Genomic DNA, 20,883 nt, shown 5'->3' on the forward strand with positions numbered 1-20,883 from the left:
ACATTTAATTTTGGTTATGCTGACTGAATCTGCCGAGTAAAATGTAACACAGGTAAAGTGGATATCATATTTGAAAACAGCCAATCTTCTGAAAATAATGAAAACTAAATATATTTTAGTTCTTATTTTTAAAGCTTCATATGTTTTATTTCTACTAAAAAATATAAAGAAATGTTATCTTTATTCTGGTAAAAAAGGATTCATTCGCATTTCCTTAGTCTTGTCAAAGTAGCAGCAATAACTAAAAATCCACAAATCCACAAATCTAATAGCAGAGTATGAACTTGGGTCATAATTTTTGTTACGTTTCCTCAGCTAAGTCTGGATGACAGGTCCCATAATATTTCTATTATTTAAATTTTTTAGACTATTAGTCTGGTATGAAGTCTCTCCTTCAGTAAAATGTGTGCATTTAAGAGAAAGTTTCACACGTTGGGGCTGAAAACTGTTGGCTTTCTGCGTGCAATAACTTCATGGCAAGGACTGCCTTTTAGGAACATTAAGAGTAAAGGAAAGACTTGATGGCAAAGTCCTAAAATCCAGCTTTTTTCAAATCACTGGGACTTTTACCACTGTCTTTGGTCAGACACTCTCATCCCTAAAAGTTTATTTCACCATAGCAGAAGCCCTCAGTTGTTTCCTTCTATTAATGGAAAATTGAGTAAAAAAAAAATAAACAAGAAAACTCATGTAGACCTTAACTTATCTAGTATGGACACATCTGGCCAAACTATAACTTAAAATGTACTCTTTTCCTTGAAGAGTCTCCCAGGTTCTGAATGAAAGGAGCAAATATTTTCCAACCTTTTTTTTTGGTGGTGTTTGCTCCAGTAAAAGTTAATGCAAAGATTCACCAAAACTACTGTCACTTGTATCAAACATTAGAAAAGTGCAGTTTCCACCACAAAGACATTCATAACAGAAGTAAATGGACACACAAACACAGACACTTTAGGATAGATATGATTTTTTATTGTAGTTATATGAGTGGGAACTAGAAGGAAAGGATGAGAGCCCTCTTGTCAGTTGTATTTTCCTAGCTTGATTAGATCACAAATGCACTTCAAGTGTATGTGTGTAATTCCTCAGACAGACCATTGGAACACAGGGCACAAAAAAGGATCCAGCAGTTGTGGTAGAGACTTTATGATTATTACCTTCTTACTCTCATAATGATCCAGCAGGCAAAATGGAAATAAAATAAAAACCCACGTGTAAACAAACAGCCCTCCCTTCTTTTCCTGGCAGAGACCCCAGGAAATAGAAACAATAGAAGCACCCCCGCCCCGGCTCACTGCAGTGTCATTAGGATGTGTCACCTCACAGGGCAGCGTGGCTGGGTCAGACATCCCTGTTAGAGCCCTGCTGCCCCACAGCAGCCCCCAGAGTGCAGCACAGTGTCTGGAAGCGCAGAAGCAGCAGTGTTATCCTGCTCATTGCTCTGAAGGGAGCCTGAGGGTCCTGACTCTTTATTCCTCTGCAGTCTGGACAGTTATTTTCACCCATTTAGAACAGCTGTGAAATGCTCTCAGCGGTAGATACTGAAGGAGATGTCCAGCTTGATAGCCTCACGTGGGAACGTTTGATTGCCAAGCAGGAGAGGCACTGGTGAATCCAGATGCAGTGTGTCTCTCCTGCCAGACACTTAGATTCCACTTTCCAGAAGTCATCATGTGATTTGCCATGAAGTTCAAACAGCTTTCCTTTTTAACACCCTTGGGAAATTAAATTAAGAATTAGTGGATTCATCCTTGTCTCCACTTAAACACACTAAATCTGCTGCAGAAAGTCTGACAGTGCTCAGCAGTTCTTACTGGAAGGGCTGCATACAAAAACAAGATGCTGTAATCTGTTATTAAGTGCATTGAAAAATGTGCTATGGGAGTCTGCACATCATTTATGTTTGCCCCATGTATGATTTAGGTCAGTGCTATTTTGCCTCATTTTCTTGAAGGGATAAAAGAGAATGTTTGGTGCTTATTTCTTTTTAAAACCAGCATTCTGAATGAATAATCCCATTTCTTTAATCAAAAGAGTAAGTGTGAAGAATCTGCGTCCTGCACTCACTGGTTGCACTTGCATGTTGTGAGTTTATTTTTGCAAAACATCTGCGCAGAGTGCTGTGAGCTAGGATGGAATTTCAGGCTCACATCTGAATTTCTTTACATTAGGAGTCTTTTTTAATTTTTATTTTTAAATGAAATTTTAATACTTTGTCTGTGTTCATCTGCTGTGTTATCCTTATCTGTGAAACAAGGGCTTGATCACTTGTCTTTGTCTGGCTGCAGCTGTGCCAGCTATAGAGGTTAATGTTCCCAAATGCTTATTCCTTGCTTTCTCCCAGATCCAGAATTAGCTGCTTGGGTGGGTGTTCTGTAACCCAATTTCAGTTAAAATGAGCTAGGTTAGCAAAGGCATTGTTTTCAGACTACAGAAATTCAATGGTGTGGTGGGGGGTTTTTTGTTTGTTTGGCTGGTTGGTTAGTTTTTTGTTGGTTTTTTTTTGGTTTGGTTTGGTTTGGTTTTTTTTGTAGAGGAGGATTAGGGAATGCCCAAATGAGGGCTTCAGACATGGTAAACTCTGATAGCTGGCAGAGATGTGCAGCTGGGGACAAGCCTGCCTGAGAGCAGTGCCCTCCTCAGGGTGCACAGCAGTCAGAAGGTAGAAGATCAAGCCTGAGACAGTCACAAAATCTCTGAAGTGAAACAGTGAAATATTATCCTAACATGTATGGATTAATGTGAGACAACATGTTAGAGAGATTATGGCTACTTTTTCACCTTGCCCTCTTGGCACTTGTTTCAAATGGGATGCTGAGCTGCATATTACTCCCGATGAGGCTTTTCTAGATCAGATTGCATGTGACAGCTTACTTAGAAGTAAGCACATCTGTTGGAAAGTTTTATTAGAAAACATAACCCACTGCAGGGTAGGCCATGGTCTAAGTTAACCAGAGAATAAAAAGACCTCCTTCCTCTTGTGGGCCCTGTTGACCAGAAAAATAGCAATCACCCATTTTGCCACTTTCTACCATCTCTTATATAAATTGGGCTTAGAACAGCACTGAAAGAGCAGAAGTTCAGACTGGATTATGCATTTTCCAATGCATATTGCATTAAAATATGTAGGAATTTTAATTAGCAATTCTAAATGAATGAAGATGCTAACATCTCCAAAATTTCACAGGAATGACATACATGTGAACAAAAGAAAGTCAAAGATGATGATTTTTAATTTTCATCAGTTAACATTAACTATTAAGTCTAGTTAACAGAATAAAAATATCAGGAAAAGAGGAAGTGAATGTAGTAAATGAACTGTGCTCTTTAAATTCTGAAGCTTTTAATCATCTGTTCCATAGAACAGGATGAAAGATATTTCTTTGAGATTTCTCTTAAAGATAAATAGTGTGTATATATATACCTATATATATACACACAACATACATATGTAGTCTGTGTATATATATGTACAACAGATATGAAATATATGTATATAAATAAATCTGAGGTCAGAATGTATATTTTTAACAAATAAAACTACTGAAAATTAACTGGAAAATTTTAGCATTTAAATATAACCTCATTTTATTTCTTGAGAAAAGAGAGCCCTTAAGTATACAGTGCTACAATGCTACATAGCTTGCAAAATCAGTTATATTTGTCTCGCTGGAGTTACTCCAGATTCACAGTGCATATGGGAGCCCCTAAAATGGGAATCTGGCTCAGAAAACATGAAAGTGGAAGGCAGGAGGAGATAAATTTGATATGATTGCAGAACAGTTTTCCTTCCCTGTTCAAGGCTGAGGAGTTGTTATGACACATCTGTTCAGCACACAGAGCAGGTAGGAGTTACATGGCATACAGCAGGTTTATCACAACAGATGGAATAATTTTAATTATAAAAGTTAAAGACAAAAGAATGCCAAGTTTCTCTACTTTGCTTGTTGTGGTGTGTCTAAAAGCAGTTGTTATCAGTGGGTACCTTGAGGGGACACTTGCCTGCCTCTGAGAATTAGACCTGATTTAGTGTTTTGGAGCAGACATTAATAGAACAGCCCATTTCAAGGCAATAACATTTTTTCATCTGGTTTCTTTTTTCTTCTTCTTCTTTAGGCAAAGCATATTCTTCCTCTCAGAGACCTCGGCCAGGCAGTCCTTTTTCTACTGACAGCAACACCAGTGCAGCTGTCAATCAGGGTCAGAGGCCGAGGCCCACGAAAAAACACAAGGGCGGACGTTTGGAGCAGCCGCCTTTGCCTCATCGCCGGGAGGGAATCACGGACGGTGAGTGTTGGGGGAGGAAAACCTGCAACGGGCAGGAGTGCCCAGCAGGAGCAGGCAGAACCATCTTTTCAGGAATATGGGTTACAGTCGATTACTGCTTTGGTGGAGTAGGGGTCCCCAGGTTGCTGCATGAGCGGTGTTGCGACTCTAGCAGTGTGGAGCTCGGGTGAGTGCTGGAGGAGCCTTTCCCTCTTTCTGCTCTGAACATGTCATCGTCTCTAAGGGTTTCTCAGGTCTCGATATAAATCTTACCCCAAAATGACTGCCCTGCACATGAATCTGCATTGAAACATAGCTTGTGGTAATTTTACATTTTATGAAAGTAGCCACCGCTAGCAGTAGGTGTACATCATGAATCCCTAAGGAGAAGCAGAGAGCTGCTCCCACAGGAATTGTTTGGTTAGTGCTGGTTTTGACGGACACCCAACAGCTACAACAACACGTGCCATGTTTTCCCATGATTCTGCCTCACCTCTTGTCTGTGCTGCTTCAGTCCTGACATCCACTGACCTCAGTGACTGTGTCTCCCTCTCTTACATCTCCACTTCTCTCTTACAACTACTTCCCATCTGAAAATTTCAGGCGTGTCTGTTCTGCTCTTCTAATAATTAAGATCAGCTCTGTCTTCCATTTTCTTTGTCTACCCTACTTGAGTCTAGCAAAAGTCTGGTAGTTTTTGAGGGAGACTGGACAGGAAGGTGGCCAGATGGCTACCTCCCCCTCATTTCTTCTGATCCCTGGCCTTGTACCCATAGGTGTTGAAGTGATCAGAGTGTTCACCGAAGAGGTTATTGATACATCTCCTGCTCTGTGGCTCATTCTCACTGTGATATTATTTGTGGAAACAGCTTAAAGTAGCTTAGATTCTGCTCCTATGGATCCAAGTTCCTTTAAACATTAATTCCCTCCCCTTGTGGATATATTACAGAGGCCTCTCTATTACACAGATCCATTGAATAGATGTGTCTGTGGGAACACTAACTGGAAAATTATAGACGTCACTTGTAGTGCTGGCCAAACTCTTGCAGTACGTGTTTTGTTAACCCTTTCTGAGTGCCCCATCCTGTCACCCTGAACTGTGAACATCTTAGGCCACAAATTCTGTGTACATGTGAGTTTGTAGTGCACTCAGTATGGCGGACACTAATCCTTCTGCTTCTGAATACTATTGCTACAGAAGTGTTTTACAATAATATGGGTACCAGAAAATTAATGGGGATCCAGTCCGTTCATGAGACAGATGGAAGTGGGGCTCCTCAGAGAGTGACTCCATCATAAAATTTGGCGTTGTTTTAAATTAGTGAAAGAGATAACATTTTAATATTAATTTTAAAAGAGGAAACTCCTATTGCCTTTTATTTATCATTTATAAAATACTAATCTTACCAGACTTTCTTTCATATGTTTAAATCAGAATACCAATGATATACTGTTTCTTTCAGCCTCTCAGACAAGAGCAATAACAATAACAGCTTTCAGGTGCCATGAGATTAATATTTGTCTTTTTTTAACCTAGTTAAAGTCCTTTCTATATGTTGCAAAAATTTATACTGTCTTGGAGCAATAGAGGAAACAGTTCCTATCCTGTATTAACACAGGAACAAACAAACACAAATGGTACAGTTTTCCGCTTCAACTCCTACTGAATATGAGTCATTAAAGTGTAATGTCAAGTCTGAGTCATAGTTAAATTTGCAAAAGGTAATTTCTCAATTAAGGAAGCTAAAAGTTGCTGCTGCCACCTGCATGTATATAAACAATTGAATTTAGGAATCTCTGGTTTGCAGAAATTAAAAATGGTAACTGAGTGCTTTCTGTGAAATATTGCAATGAACTTCACAAAGACAGACAATAGCACTATTGTTAAGCTGTAGCTAGAAAGAGCAATTGGGGAGCCTTGGGTAGGTCCAGCAATTCCAAGCCCTAATCCAGAACAGTCCATTCAGCCCTGGGCCATCCTGATTTCTGTGAAAAGCATCACTATACATTTTCTCTGGTTTTTCAGATGTCTCCAATCCATCCCCTTATAACTGCTTCCTCTTGTGAGAATATACTTGGTTTGCCAGTTGTTTTCAAATTCCCAAGCTGGATGAGTCCTGGTATCCTGTGTTTAAGTCTCATCACATACCGGATGTCTGTCATTTTCAATTTTCATTGACCAAGAAAGCTCCAGCTTTCTCTGCCCATTCCCATACACATCATGAGTGCTTCCTCCTTGTTAACTGTAACCATGTGGGACAGTGCAAAAGACCTAAGAAACTGTAATATTTAACACATAGCACACACATCTCAGACCGTGTCAGTGTTTGAGGGTTCAACTTCATGCTTAGTTTTGACAGCAATCCACAGAAATCCCCTAAAACTCATTTCCTTCAGCTGCAGGTCAGAAGCCTCTAGAGACTGACTCTAGATGGAGTCTTCATATTTCTCTTGCTGTACAACTTGTTTTTTTTCACTTCCACATCCTGAAAGACTATGGAGACAACAGCAAATCCACAGAGGAAGAAAATGTTATGAATCCCTCAGATGATCAAAACTTTTATTCTGAGTTCACAGTCCACCATAATATATATATATTAAAATAAAAATTAAAAAATAATTTAAAAAAATACCCAGGAGGGTTTTAGTATTAGTGCTCAAGAAATAATTTGTTTTCCTAGAAACAATGTAGTAATGAAATGCAAAACAGTGGAATCTGTCATATAGTTTGCAGCATGGTAACTGTGTGACTGAAGTTAAATGCCGTTCCTTAACTGAGCATGATATGCAAGAAAACAAAAACAAAAACAAAAAAAATCAAAGAGGAGGCAAAAGGGAAATATAGTTAGGGTTTGAAAAGAACTGGAACACAAGATTTATGTTACCATGCCTTGCTACTAATTTTCTACTGTATATTAAAAATAATTTTTAATGTCGAGAAAATACTTTCTGATGCTAGAAAGTGTTTAAGAGACTTATTAAATGTCCCAGTAATTATCACCCCTAGGAGAAGAAATCACTGACACAGGTAGAAAGGTGTGTCCTTATAGTTGTAGGTTCTTTAACTTACTGCTTTTTCCAGTTAATGGTGAGAGGCTGTGCCAAACCTCGAGTGGTGCCAGAATCATTTAGCCAATGCTCTGCCTTCTAAAGAAGGGCTGGAGTATTCCCAGACTGAATATCCCTTATCAGGCACTCTGCTGTCCTACAGCTCCTCAATCACAATCCCTGCATTACTGAATCAATAAGACCATCACCTCCCCACCAATGCACTTAGGAACTGCCTTGCAGGTTTGATAATCCTGCCATTAGAGGCTTCAAAATGGAAGTCTGGATGACATCCTACTGACCTAGGAAGTTACTAGCTCAGTGCAGGCTTTCAGGTATTTTCCAAAGCACCTGAATGATAAATGGGATTTAGATGGAAGTAGGGTGGATCAGTGTTACCACTCTGGGTATCTTCACTGAAAATCCCACTGAAGCCCCTACATTTCTAAATTCACAGCTTCTCTGAAGGGATTGACATGATGGAATGATTGACATGATTGCTTTTATGTGGTAATAAGTCTTCCTGAGGATCTGAGATTTCTAACTCAGCTGGCATCTGTTACCCCTTTAGCAGGTAGGAAAGCCAAAGCAAGGCAAGACTATTCTCAGTGTTGTTGGAGGAAGAAACTCATGACTCCAGATACATGTGATCTTTCTTTCAACCCAGGAAAGAGAGCAGAAAATATTTTGTTATTTGCTAAGGCACACAAGATTTACAATGCAGGATGTAAGTTGCAGAGCAAATCAAAAGCCACATTTCCAAATGAAGCTCTCTTCCAGCTTCTTTTATTAAAAAAGACAAGTAGGTGTTACTGTGGCTGTCAGCCTGAGTAAGGAGGTGAAGAAACAGTTTAGTCAGGTGATGTTTGGCTACAATTAGTAACTGTTCTTACAGATCTTCTCAGACACCTGTAACACGGATCAGTAAGTTTGTACTCAGGCCAGAGGCAGTTTATGTTAATTCCAAAGTTCTTCTAAAATTCTTTGAAACTTCATTACAAAATAATTTTTATTTTTCTCTTCAACTCACCCATAGGTTTAAAGCACCCAAGGAAAATTACAAACATGTTTCATTTCACTTCTATACATAAGTCAGTCTTTATGCTTGTTTTGTGGATGGATAAAAATAATAATCAGGTTAACAGTAGATCAACACCATAACTCTACAGTAATTCCAGGAGTTGCAGCCAGCTCTAGAGCATGCAGTATAGTTTAAGCACAAGTCTTCTTTTCTTTTAAGTATCTAATTAATAACAACTATTAGACAGATATTTCTGAAGTAGAGTAGTCATTTTATAGTTTAATACTGCAATAATTTTAACTATTTTTTTTTTTCTATGCTACTATTTGGAAATTTTGCTTATATTGAACGGTAAATATTTTATCTGGGAAAATTGCATAGTCCGATGTCATGTTATGGCTGTGTTTATTGGATTCAATGCATCTCCACAAAGTGCTTATAAATCACAGCTTCAGTAATCTCTATTTCAGATTGCATAAGCAGATGCCAGTGTTGTGGTTCTGTACATTAACTGGTTATGATCGCAGTAAAATCAATTATAAGAAATGCCATTTTGGAAGCCAGCACTATAAAGCAATTTTAACATTGGCAAGCTCCCATACCCTCCTGCTTCCACCTACAGTAACTCAAGTACAGTCATTGTCATGAAAGGTCGCATCTATATTCACAACGAAAAATTTCTCAGATAAATTAGTGCTGAACATAAAACATGCACCAAGCTCACTGACAGATTATTAAAAGGCTGCTCTTGCCAGAGGGTGCTTATCTTAATCTGGGCACAGCACTTCAGCTGTGAGCAAAGGGGCAGGAACATCACTGGATACAACTTTTTTCTCTTGCAAACACAAATAACCTGCACATCCTCATTTGTCTGTAAGAGACAGTGTTGACTGGAACAAAATCTCAGCAACTTCAGAAACATTTTTGCTCCATATATGAGGTATAAGTATCACCTCTAACAGAAAGGACATGAAAAAAATTCTGTGTAGCATTATATAAAGCATTATATAAAGCTGGATTAGAGACTTTGAAATAAACTCCCTCCATGAGCCTCCTGACCAATTTATAAAATGAATTTCAGTTGCACTAGAGTTATAATCATCAGACTTCCCTGCAGGCAAAACAGAGGTTTACTTTTCCATTCCTGTTTCTGAGCCAAGTTCAATTCCTCGATAAACCTTCACAACACAGTAAGATAGAAAGTATGAGAAAACAGGTCAGACCCAAATCTGCTGTAAGCTAACATGGTTTTTGTGAGGTTGGTGTGGCTGCAGAGATTTATTTGGGCTATCTATTGCCTCAAAACAGAATAATCAAAAAGTGTTCCTTGTATAAAATGTGTATATGATATAGAAAGATTTTCATTATGATACTAAAGGTGTTTCCATTTTCTGATTTTTTTTTTTTTTTTTTTAATAATCTGGACTATTGTGTAAATTATCATATAGTTTACATTAAAAAGTTGCATTTAGAATTGCAATTATCCTGAGTCTTTCATTACCTTGGGTTGTGGACTAATAAAAAAAGTTCACTTTTGCCCCCAAGAATGTGATTAGAAGGTTGACCTTCAATTCTACAAGCATCATAGTAGTCCAAGTCACAAACCTGAAAAGAACAGAATTTGTTAGAGACCAGGCAAGTGTCTTTCTGTTAGCCGAAATTGTGTTTTAATTGGTTTTGTTTGCTGCTAAACCTAAGAGTGGCCATCCTCTAGTCTCTGAAGACTAGCTCTTCGTTTTGTTGTCTAAAATGTTCACCCAGTGTTTGGCGGTTCCATTTAAACACATTGGTCAGAGATGTACTGATGCTTTTTCAATGACAGGAGGTTTCACAATTAATTTTTCCCAATATTTGTGGCATTTATTTTAATTTTTATTAAGTTCTATATTAGATTCTGAGTTTACACCTCCAGCTGAAAGTGTAGCCCAAAACCAGGATGAAGCAAGCCCCAGTACGGTGGAGGGAAATTGTCAACTGGTAGTGGTCAGTTTTCCACAACCTTTCTTAGTTCCTTGCAGTTACTGAACAAAACAGCTGGAATACACCCCACAGAAAATAAATTCCATGCTTGGAAGTGTAAGTCAGGGCTCAGAGTCAGGATTTTTATGGAAGTTAGAAAGAGGTAGAAACACAGCAAGCAGAATAAAGAGCTAGTGGAAGTCAAAACCCTTTTCTGATTAACGTGAAATTTCCTCCTTTTAAAATCAACCGATTTAGTGGCTCGTACCATTTGCAAGGCACTTTCCTTTTCAGAGTCGAAGCCAGACCTTCTGTTTCAATTAAAAAAAAATTAAAAAAAAAAAAAAAAAAAATCAGTTCACCTGAATCTTATTCACGTTTTTTAGATCTTCCACCACCACCCGACCCGCCCCCCGGTCAGGGTTTAAGGCAGCCCGTAGTGCCGGGCCAGCGTGGAGGCTCTGCCGAGAGGAAGGGGAGCTCTCTGGAGAGGCAGCACGCAGCAGCCAGCGTAGATGACACAAAGAGCTCCCTGGACCGGCCCGCTAGGACTTCACTAGAGTGGCAGCGGCAAGCCCAGGAGTGGATAAGCTCTACAGACCGCCAAGAGGATTTCAGGAAAGCCCAACACAAACAAGCCTTCGGATCAGGTGTGTGTGCGCTGCACCAGCCGAGGCGAGGCAGGCGGCTGCTGCACCCCGCTGCTGAGGGGTTCTGGGCCTGGCAGGGCTCTAGGATCACCTCACGCCTCTCTGGGAGAGCACTGGAGAGGGCCAGGCTGGAAAATAAGGAAAGCCAAAGCGAAAGGAGAGCTTGTGATCCAGCTATCTTCCCTCCTGCAACAATGAAATATCGTTAGCACCTGACTCAGTGCACTCTTTGCAATATTTTGGAAATTAATAATGTTCTCAAGCGTAGTGATGGAGAAAATAGGAGCAGTCTCAGACCAGAAGGGAAGGAGAGAGATTTTTAGAGTATCTTTTGTTAGATGTGTTTATTAAACATATAGGACCATATTTTTCCAAGTTCCAAGTTGGCAGCAGTTTTTTTCATGTCTACAAGAAGGCTGATCCTTCTGAGCTACTGACACTCCTTTCAGCTGTATTAAAAACCCTCTCTTCTCTTTATTCGAGGATATGACAAAGTAGCATTCATCTCTTAAGCCCAGCAAGATGACCGTGTATGTTTTCCCCTTCAAACAGGTCCTGCACCTTGCCCCAAGCTGACTTTAGCACCTAAATGGATTTCAGGTCTGCACAAATGTGCACAGGAGTTGATGCTGGGCTGAATCTCTACAGTATTCACAGTTTGCCTCTCTCAGCCTGACCTCAAGTAAAAGCTGCTGTTTCATCCTAGGTTGTTTTCTTTAACCCATTAATCACCTCATCCCAGTCCTGATTAGAGTGATATAAGAGGACAAACAAGATTTAAATGAAGAATTATACTGTGTGTGAACTTTTTTGTAGAGTTTCTTCACTTATGTATGTAGCTGCCACCGTTACTAGAATTACTCTTATCATCCATATTTTTCTTGATTTTACTCACTTTTAAAGTTCCTTGTTAATCTAATACTCTAATAACACTGATATACTAAAAAAATAGTGGTGTGCAGAAAAATCTGTCATGGGGACAGGAAAGTCCTCCTAGGGAAAATACTGCTACCTGTAATATTTGTAGTAAATATTTTAAATACAATTCTTATTTTAAAATATAACAATAATGGTACTGTTAAAACCCCATAATATGTTGGCTGCATAAACAAGTAAGTGGCTGTTCATGTTCTGGAATCACAATGTAAAGTCACAGTTTAAAAATAGTGTGTGAAATTCATGCTGCCTGGTGAAATGGCAACATTAATTGCAATTTAGAAGATGTACAAACACATAGAAAATAGCCCAAATATACCCTACACTTCTCACTTTCTTGGAAATTATTATTAAGGATGCTTCTCTGACCTGCTTAGAAAAAAATCCCTTCTTTTTCCTCTGCCTCACAAGTATACAAATAGAATTTGTCATTTATTCTGTGATGCAGAGCTTATACAGTAGTAAAATTCCAATCCCGCAGGGCATGCATTTATCTGTCCATAAATAAAGAGAATTTGATCTTGACACTTCCAGTGCCCTACACTGAAGTGGTTACAGGTATCCCGTTCTTGTCAAATTCAGGATGCCGAGAGCAAGTGCGTATCCTTTATGCATAAAAAAAGGATGCCTCTAGGAGATGTTATGAGTTTATCCTGGTGTGAGGAGTTCATAAAGTTTGTGCACAAGATAGGCCAGGGCTTCATATCTCTCTCTCTGCATTTTCATTCCAGCCTCTTGCACTGCAGCTTTCTTGCTCTGCATTCTTGTCTCTGGTAGATTTTAAAAAGGCTACTCTTGTGCGTGATGCTGGTTTGTATCACTTAATTTGGGTGTTTTAATATTAATTGTGCTTCTTCCCCTTTCCTTCATTACTGGCATAGTTCTTTGGAAATCTGCTCTGTCCCAATTTTTAATACATTTCCAAAAAAGAGTTACTATTAGCTATCAGCTTCCAGAAAATAGATAATTTGCAACTTAGGGGGTTTCATTCAGATGTTACCAAGCTGTGAGTGAAATTTTGAAAGCAAGACCTTTAGTTTGAAGTTGAATAGAATAAAAATACTTAAGTTTGGGATCTCTGTTTCCACTGGTTGCTTTCAGTACAAACAAGATCACTGAGTTCCTGGAAGTGGCTTCATTGTAGAACTGGAGTTAAAGCACATCAAACACGACATGCTCATCTGACAGAAGTGGTGCTAGACCCAGTTACAATCGTTCTGATAACAGGAAAAGCCTTTTGGTTATTTTCTGAGGTATAGAAGCATTGTTACGCACTCATATTCTGATTTCACAGGGGCCAGAACTGTATCTTCAAATTAATGGCTCAGTATTTCAAAGAGAAAAGCACCAGCAAAGGGTCCCCATATTCTTTGTAGGCTGGACATGGGGCACTGTTTGGAGAGTTTAATACATGTGAGCCCATTCTCAGGACTGGAGAAAACTACTTTTTGTGTGCTAGAACGTTGTGTGAAACCCAGCCTTTATTTTATGTCAGAATTCCTTATTTTATGGATTATGTTTATTTCTGGGGACACAACAGATAATTTAACATACCATATGCTCTATAATGATAATGCACTTTATGTTTATTCATGGTCGTTTTTCCTCAATATTTCATTGAACCCGAAGGAGGCCTTATCCTGAGTCCACAAGCTAGAAGAACAAATCAATTGACTATATATGTCATCTTCCAACTCTTTTGCAATGCTAGTGACTTTTGTTTTCATCCTTTAAAAATGTACTCAGATTTCTGCTAAACTGATTTATGTCTCTTGCTTTATTGCTGCCTTAATGCAAACTGTTTCATATTTTAGCCAGCCTTTGGAAACCAGGTTTGCACCTGACTATTGTTAGGTCTTGATGAATAAAAAAACAAGTAACATGATTTAGGAGAGACTGTGGCTGTTGAAAGCCATTTTACAGTGTTTTTCAAGCATTTCCTTTTATTTCAGCAAGGGCAGCACACAGTCATAGCACAAAACACTGATAATGCCCTTACGTCCTGCAGCACAAATATTCCAGTCCCTTGGGCAGGAGCAGAAGGAGGTACTTTGGCAGGGAAAGAAGTCAGCTGCCTGCCCTCTTCTGCAACAGATTTACCTTAAAAACAGGCTGGGTTCAACAGCAGCTCATGTGGGGAATCCCCACATCCTACTCTCTTGCGGCAAATAATGAAATCCTGAGTTTCTTCCACAATTTTTTTCTCCTTTAGCACTTCTTTAAGTTAATTATGCCTCTGCTGTAGTCTTTGCAAAGGCTTCAAGCTTGTGAATAAAAGTGGTTTTATCTCCTCTTTCTTTCCAACCATCCCCACCTACTTTTCCTTTTGTGTTCCTGCCCTCTGTCAAAGAAAGTCCATTTCTCCTCCAGAAGCTGCTTAAGAGTGAAGACAATTGGAAAACCAAAATAATGAAAAACCTTTTGGCCAAAATTCACTTTGAAAAAAGGCAAGATTCAAGCGGTAGACATCCCACTGATTTCATAAGGGACAAGGCTGGGTTTGAGGTTAGGCATATATACTCATATTCTTTCTTGAATCAAACTATATTTAGCAAGATCTCTTTCTTCAGCTTCTGAGATGGCAAAAGTGGATCATACATGGCAAAGAAATAAAATGGTTCTTCTATTTCAGTGTTAAATCAGTGCTGCTCTTATACTTCTTAGATTTGGATTATTACAACAATATCTCCAGGAAACTCTTAAACAGAAGTGATGTCTTGTTTTACTTCATGCTATAAGAAGACATACAGTCTTATGCCTTTTTGCCATTAATCCTGCTCTTGAAAGCAGTTCATTATTGCTGATCTTCATAGAAAAAGAATCCAAGTGAGCAAAAGTAAGCCTTTTGTTCATAATGGAACATGAAACAAGCTGCAGGTTTATTTATCCACCCGAAATATTACAACTGCAATGTGTAATATAATATTTTCCAATGTAATTCAACACCAATTTAAAAAAAAAGTCAGTGTACTTTGCATTGTTAGAAATTATTGAGTTGCTAATTAAATTAGCTGGTATTGCAGTTCTTTAGCTAGACTGATTGAGGTAGTGTTGCCATAATTTAAGCTAAAGAAAAAAAACCCACATTTATATAGGCTTGAAGCAAATATCTAATCATAGCTTCATTGTTTTGGAAATTGTGTGTTCACCTATTTTTATTAAAGTATCTATGATTCATGATCTCTTATTCATAATGAATCTAGACTTTTTATAATTTATACAAACTGACTTAGCAGTTCATGAGGAAGCAAGATTTAAATTCATACTGGCTTCTCTGTCCTTGGGATACAACTCTTGGTTGTGTATTTTCTCAGGTAAAATTGTTATGCTCCAAAGCAAGACAAAAGAAAGAGATCAATGAATATGATGTGCACAATTAATATCTTACTTATTCCTACTTCTAGGGCCTTATCGGTATTTATTTTGCTTTGTTTTGCTTTTCTAGAAGAGGCACTCGTACCATATAGTAAACCCAACTTCCCATCCCCTGGTGGCCACAGCTCTTCAGGAACATCTTCTTCTAAAGGATCAACTGGACCTAGAAAAGGTGAAGTCTTGCGAGGAGGTCACCAACGCAATGCCAGTGACCTTCTCGATATAGGCTATGTGGGATCAAACAGTCAAGGACAGTTTACTGGTGAATTATGTAAGTTTACCTCCAGCTCCAGTTAAAACTCTCAAATAGATAAAAGAAAAAAAATTATAAATCTGTTGTGAAGGGAGTAGGAAGTTGTGTGTGATAATCAGATTAAGCTTTATCCAGACCTTCTTGCCTTCTGAGGGGTATTGCATGTGGCGGCAAACAAATGTCGGCCTTCTGTTCCTTGCTTTGGACCAGTTCAAATCTGTACAGGCCATGCCAAAGTTATCTACATGGTACATCTCTCAGTGTGCAATGCTAGTGAAGCATGGGGAAAATTGAGAAGGAATTCTGGAAACTTAGAAATTTTTTTTGGCAAAGTGCAACGTGCTTGTCTTGGAAATGCCAATGCCAGATTTCCTCGGCCTTCTCCTTGATTTCCTGTTGCTTTGATGAGAAGTATTCTCTTAGATGGAGGTCCTCTTCTCTTGATTGTGTAGCCCAGTTTTTCAATTTTATATCTCCACTGTTTTCCCAGCATTCCAGGACAGGGAAATTGTTTTCCAAATTTGTTTTCTATTATCACTCAATATCTGTTAATCTTTGTATAAAACCATGTTGATGCTATGTTTGTGCTGGCAGTACCAGCTACCCAAAGGCTTGACTCTGTTGTTTGAAAAAAATACATCAAAACCCCAGCATTCTCAGGCATACTGGTGTGTTTAATAACCTTATTAATGGTAATAAAAGCAGTGGAGCTGTTGGCGTGTCTGCATCCTCCTGCTGCAGTCAAACCCTCAGCACCTCCTGGCAGTTACTGCCCCGTAGCTCTTTGAGAGCTAATGGTGACCCCCCAGCTCTGAAATGTGCAGTCTCAGATATGGTGTTGGTAAGTGCTAAATTTTAGCATCCCTGGCTTTTCATCTTAGAAGCAATTAACCCTGTTCTCACAACCTATTGAATATTCATCCTGTGCTGCAGTAATATTGCCATAGGCTTTATTTTGTGTGGTTTGTTACAACCTCTTTCTCTCTCTTTTGTTTCTCTCTATAGAGTAGTTGAGAAGACACATTGCAAGCTGCTCTGATGGACCATCAGGTCTCAACTCATGGAAGTGATGACACTAAACAGTGCAATGAACATTTTCTTTATTTATGTACTATTAAAAGAACTGTAAATGCAATGTAAAGACACACAGCCACACATATCCCACAGATACTTTACTTGTGTTCTTCTCTTTAATACACCATCCACCTTAAACTATTCCTTGTCAGGAGTATATAAAAAAAAGAAAGGAAAAAAAAATCACCCTCCAGGATTAAAAGGATTTCCTTCTGTATATAATTTTTTTTGTTGCATTGCTATGCAAGATCACCTTCCTTTTAGCTATGTTCATATTCATGTCTGTTTTTACTGGTCTGTTGTACTATATGTGAATTAATAGGCTGTGGTGCCATATATTAACTTTTAATTGTGTAACTTTTATGTTTAAAGTTTGCACTGCAATTTTATTTGGTGATAAGCACAAAACTCTACTCCTCATGACATGAAGAAAAAGGAGACTGAATGTGTGAAGTAGGTTTACGTCCTGTAAGCTACTTTGGTTAACGCTGTATGTAAAGGAGTATGTTAGGTGGTTTTCCATTGGAGTGTGGAAATGAGAAAGTGACAGGCAAAACTGATGTCAGTGAAGACATTAGAGACAGATTTAAACCTTTTAAAAGCAAGCAATTTAAACCTTTTAAAAGCAAGCAACATAGTTGCTCTTCCTATTTAAGAAGGGGTCAGAAAATGGAAGTGTGAGATTAAAGAGTGAAAATGAAAACCTAAGGTAGCATGAGATGGCCTAGACCCTTTCACTAGAATGATACCCTTAGTATCTGCTTTTAGCCATCCCATGCCACTGAGCAAAGGGGAAGAAAAACAGACCTTGCTACAAACAAAATAACTTAAGGTGTTTCACTAAAGCTGTTTTTATTTTGCAGTTTTAAAAGAATTATTACTGTTAATTTCTCCAGCCCAAAACATAGGACAGAGATTTTCCAGGAGAAACAAATCATATAAACACAAGGAGTACCTAGTAAGACAATAAGAATGCAATTTGTTATTAAGACATATTCAGGCTGCTTCCAGAAAATTGAAATATCGGCGTATATTATTTCATCTTTCCAATTCATGTACAGTACGATAGAGGATAAAGCTGCACCACTGAAATTCATGACATTAATTGTTCTGATGCAGTCTACACGACTCTTTCTGTTCCATGCCTGAAGTCTGCAAGAGCTGAAATTGGATCCACTAAATTTAAATTTGTAGTAAAATGTTTAGTGTTTGGAAGGAAAGCAATGGTCAAATTATTTTTGGCTTGCATTAAGTATATTTCTGGCAATACGATACATCCAAAAAGTTGGATAAAAGCAGAGGAAATCTTTGACCTGTGTTTTAGTGAGTGTCTTCAAACTCTACTATTATGAGGAAATAACGCATGTTTATACACTTTTTGAATAAACCAGACTCTGTAAGTGGACATTAGTGACAGCATCTTGTCTCTTCATTAATTTTCATGACTTTGTCCAAGTCTTCTTTACCTCTCCAATCTCAAAGAGTAAATTCTCAAGCTTTTCTTAGAATATTTTGTGTGGCTAACCCACCCATTACTTTGATGCTTAATTTAAATATTGCATCTTACAGCTTATTTCTGTTAGTTATTTGACCATGAACACAAGTTTTCATTGAATACCCTTTTCATATAACCAGTCTATGTTGTTTTATAGTTTGCCTTGGAGCTCACCAGTATTAAGAACACTTTTTGTCATGGCAGAATTTTAAAAAAGTAAATTACGATGCTAGATATGTGTTGCTTTTCATTTCATTAACTTGTTCCATGATAAGATAAAACACTACAGACATCAACTATTACTCAGCACTATTGAATATTGAAAAATGCTAGTTAACTCTCTTACGGTCAAGACGTGTTATTTAGCAAGTTACAAACAAAAAAAAAAGTTGATAAAAAAATATTAATTTATTTACATATGTGACCAATGAGTATATGCCTTTTTTCTGCTCGTTAAAACACTACAGTTAAAAACATAACTTTAAAATGTGCAAAAAATGTTCAAGTAAGATAAAGAATGCAGCATAATTACATATGCATGGTTTTTATTTTGGTATTACCATATGAAGACTATTCAGCGTACAGTTCAAATTTAATTCTCTGGAAAATGTTTAACTCAGTCACCGATAGTTGTTTTTTCCCCCATTTAATTCAGAAGCTTGTGCTGAGCTTTGGTGGAACACCTTACTCACTCTGTTCTATTAAAAATTCAGTATCATTAGAGGTTGATAAAGCCATTCCAATTACTTTCAAATATGTGTTTTATCTCTTCCACTGGAAAGTAAATGTGTGTCAGTATTAAAGCTGTTCAGTACCATGATATTCACTAACTTGTCCATCTGCTTCTGTACATTTTTGTTCATTAATGATTTGCTTACAATATTACATAAGGTGTTGTTGTGTATGGCAAAGTGTCTCCATTATCTTACAGGTGATGTCTCTTCTTTTTTTTCTCTCTCTCTTTTCTATACAGTGTACTTCCAATGAACCACAGTACATATTTTTTAAAATGCCATTTAATTTACTATTTTAAAAGAAGTATTCTTCTTTTTTTAAAAAAATGAAAACATTTATTGTGAATAATGTGTTTAAAGAAAAGGGATGTTGTGGCAGCACTTAGAATTGTTTTTTTAATTTGTTTTTTTTAAAAAAAACCTGTTTATTGGCTACAGTTTGTTCACGAAAAAGTATGACCTCTTAATGTGTTTCATTGGTATTGTTAGTGCAGCAAAGTTTAATTGGCATAAGAAGTTGGTTAATAGTACTGTTGAAGTGTGTATTGTATATTTACTGGGGAAAAAATAAAACGTATTCACATTTCAAATCTATGTTAAAAGACCTTGAGTAAGGAGTCAATATGTGAAAACCCAAACAGGGAAAAATCTGGCAATAATAACATAGACTGAGCTATAATCATCGCTGTCCACTTACAGGTGACAAGGAACATTTTATGCGCTGTTTTTTGAACTAAGCTACGAGCTAGTGGTAGACACTGCCTGTCCTAGGGGTTTCTGTTTAATGTCCTGTCTCTACTGGAACAGTTGTACCACTGTAATTGCACAGATACAGCTATTCCAGGGAATATTCTGCTCGTAGCTGTGTTCTCTCAGTGTGGGGTCAGCACTGCGGGGGCACAGCTGGCTCTGCCTGAAGCCCACACAGCAGTGGATGTGTCAAACTGGGTCTGAACCCTCAGACCTGGGGTTTGGTACTGGTGAGCTACTGCCAACCCAGTACAGAATACCCCAAAATGTATGGATAGGTGCTAGGTCAATTTTTCTCGACTTTTCACTAAATATATGCTCAATTTTAAATGCAGGAAGGCTGAAGAACCAAATAACGAATTGCTGCATGTGCTTCAGTGGTGTATTGCTGTATGGGCAGCCATTTAGTGACGCAAGGAACAGACATTTCCTTTTTGTATGCTTCTTTTTTGTTGTTTGTTTGTTTCTTTGTTTTTTCTTTATTTCTCAAATACATATCCAAGTCAGTAAACCTTTAGAATACTTTTTGGTTGTCACCTGAAATGCAGCAGAAACACCATTCCTTGGGAAAAGTACTAAAGATAAGGTGCATGGAATGTTTTTCATTGTATTAATTTAACTACACACCAGTGCAAAAGGAAGACATGACTGTTTGAAATAATTGTATGCTGGTTTATGCTTGCCTCAGCCCATGCATTGCCAGCCACAAGAAGAGGTGTATGCTGAGGCTGAGAAAGAGTCCTCACAGCTGAAAGAAGAAAGGGAATAGGGTTGGGGGAGATTTTGGCAGAAACTTTCATTAAAAAAAAAAAAAAAATTACAGGCAGCTCCTTTGGCTTGTCTACAATTTATGCAGTTTGGGGTTTTTTTAAATGGTTATTGGCTTTGTGGAGTTTTAGCAGGGGAACTAGAAAGAAAAAAAATTACCTTCTTTTGTAAAGATTGGGGGGTACTTGTTTGCTAAGGGAGGATTTTTTAATTTCATTTTTATTTTTTTAACATATGTTTTGTGTTCCATCTATCTGGAACACATTAGCTAAAAAATAAGTTGTTTTTGAAAGCCATGTGTGCAGCGGACAATTTATTTAGGAGGCACATTCAAATAGCAGGAAAAAAGGAAAAAGTAACACTGAAATAAGGAACGCATACTGGTTTAGAAACGGCCAAGTCCGCCACAGTTTCACATGCAATTTTGAACAGTAAATAATATGTTTAAACCTCATTGCTTTTCGTTTCCATACCTAAACAAATTACCCAAAGTCCATAGGAGGCCTAGATCCTCAGGACACTAAATCTGATGCTTTGTCCTAAATGTGTGGGTA

The 20,883-nt window shown here is 38.0% G+C and overlaps 1 protein-coding gene across 9 annotated transcripts in view; it reads left to right on the plus strand.

Annotated features, from left to right (window-relative positions):
• Positions 1-19,367, plus strand: part of ROBO2 (roundabout guidance receptor 2) — an 865,503-nt gene extending 846,136 nt beyond the window's left edge. For 5 of the 9 annotated variants that reach the window (XM_040055477.2, XM_058419278.1, XM_040055479.2 and 2 more), the window contains 4 exons: positions 4,117-4,287; positions 10,681-10,944; positions 15,326-15,526; positions 16,514-19,367. In XM_040055477.2, the coding sequence (XP_039911411.2) occupies positions 4,117-4,287; positions 10,681-10,944; positions 15,326-15,526; positions 16,514-16,515 (638 nt within the window). In that variant the 3' untranslated portion in view covers positions 16,516-19,367. The remainder of the gene's footprint in view (positions 1-4,116; positions 4,288-10,680; positions 10,945-15,325; positions 15,527-16,513) is intronic. The other 4 variants (XM_058419279.1, XM_040055488.2, XM_040055490.2 and 1 more) reach the window with 2 other exon arrangements.
• Positions 19,368-20,883: the final 1,516 nt, after the last annotated feature.

This window comes from Hirundo rustica, chromosome 2 (assembly GCF_015227805.2).
Source record: "Hirundo rustica isolate bHirRus1 chromosome 2, bHirRus1.pri.v3, whole genome shotgun sequence".
Lineage (NCBI taxonomy): Eukaryota > Metazoa > Chordata > Aves > Passeriformes > Hirundinidae > Hirundo > Hirundo rustica.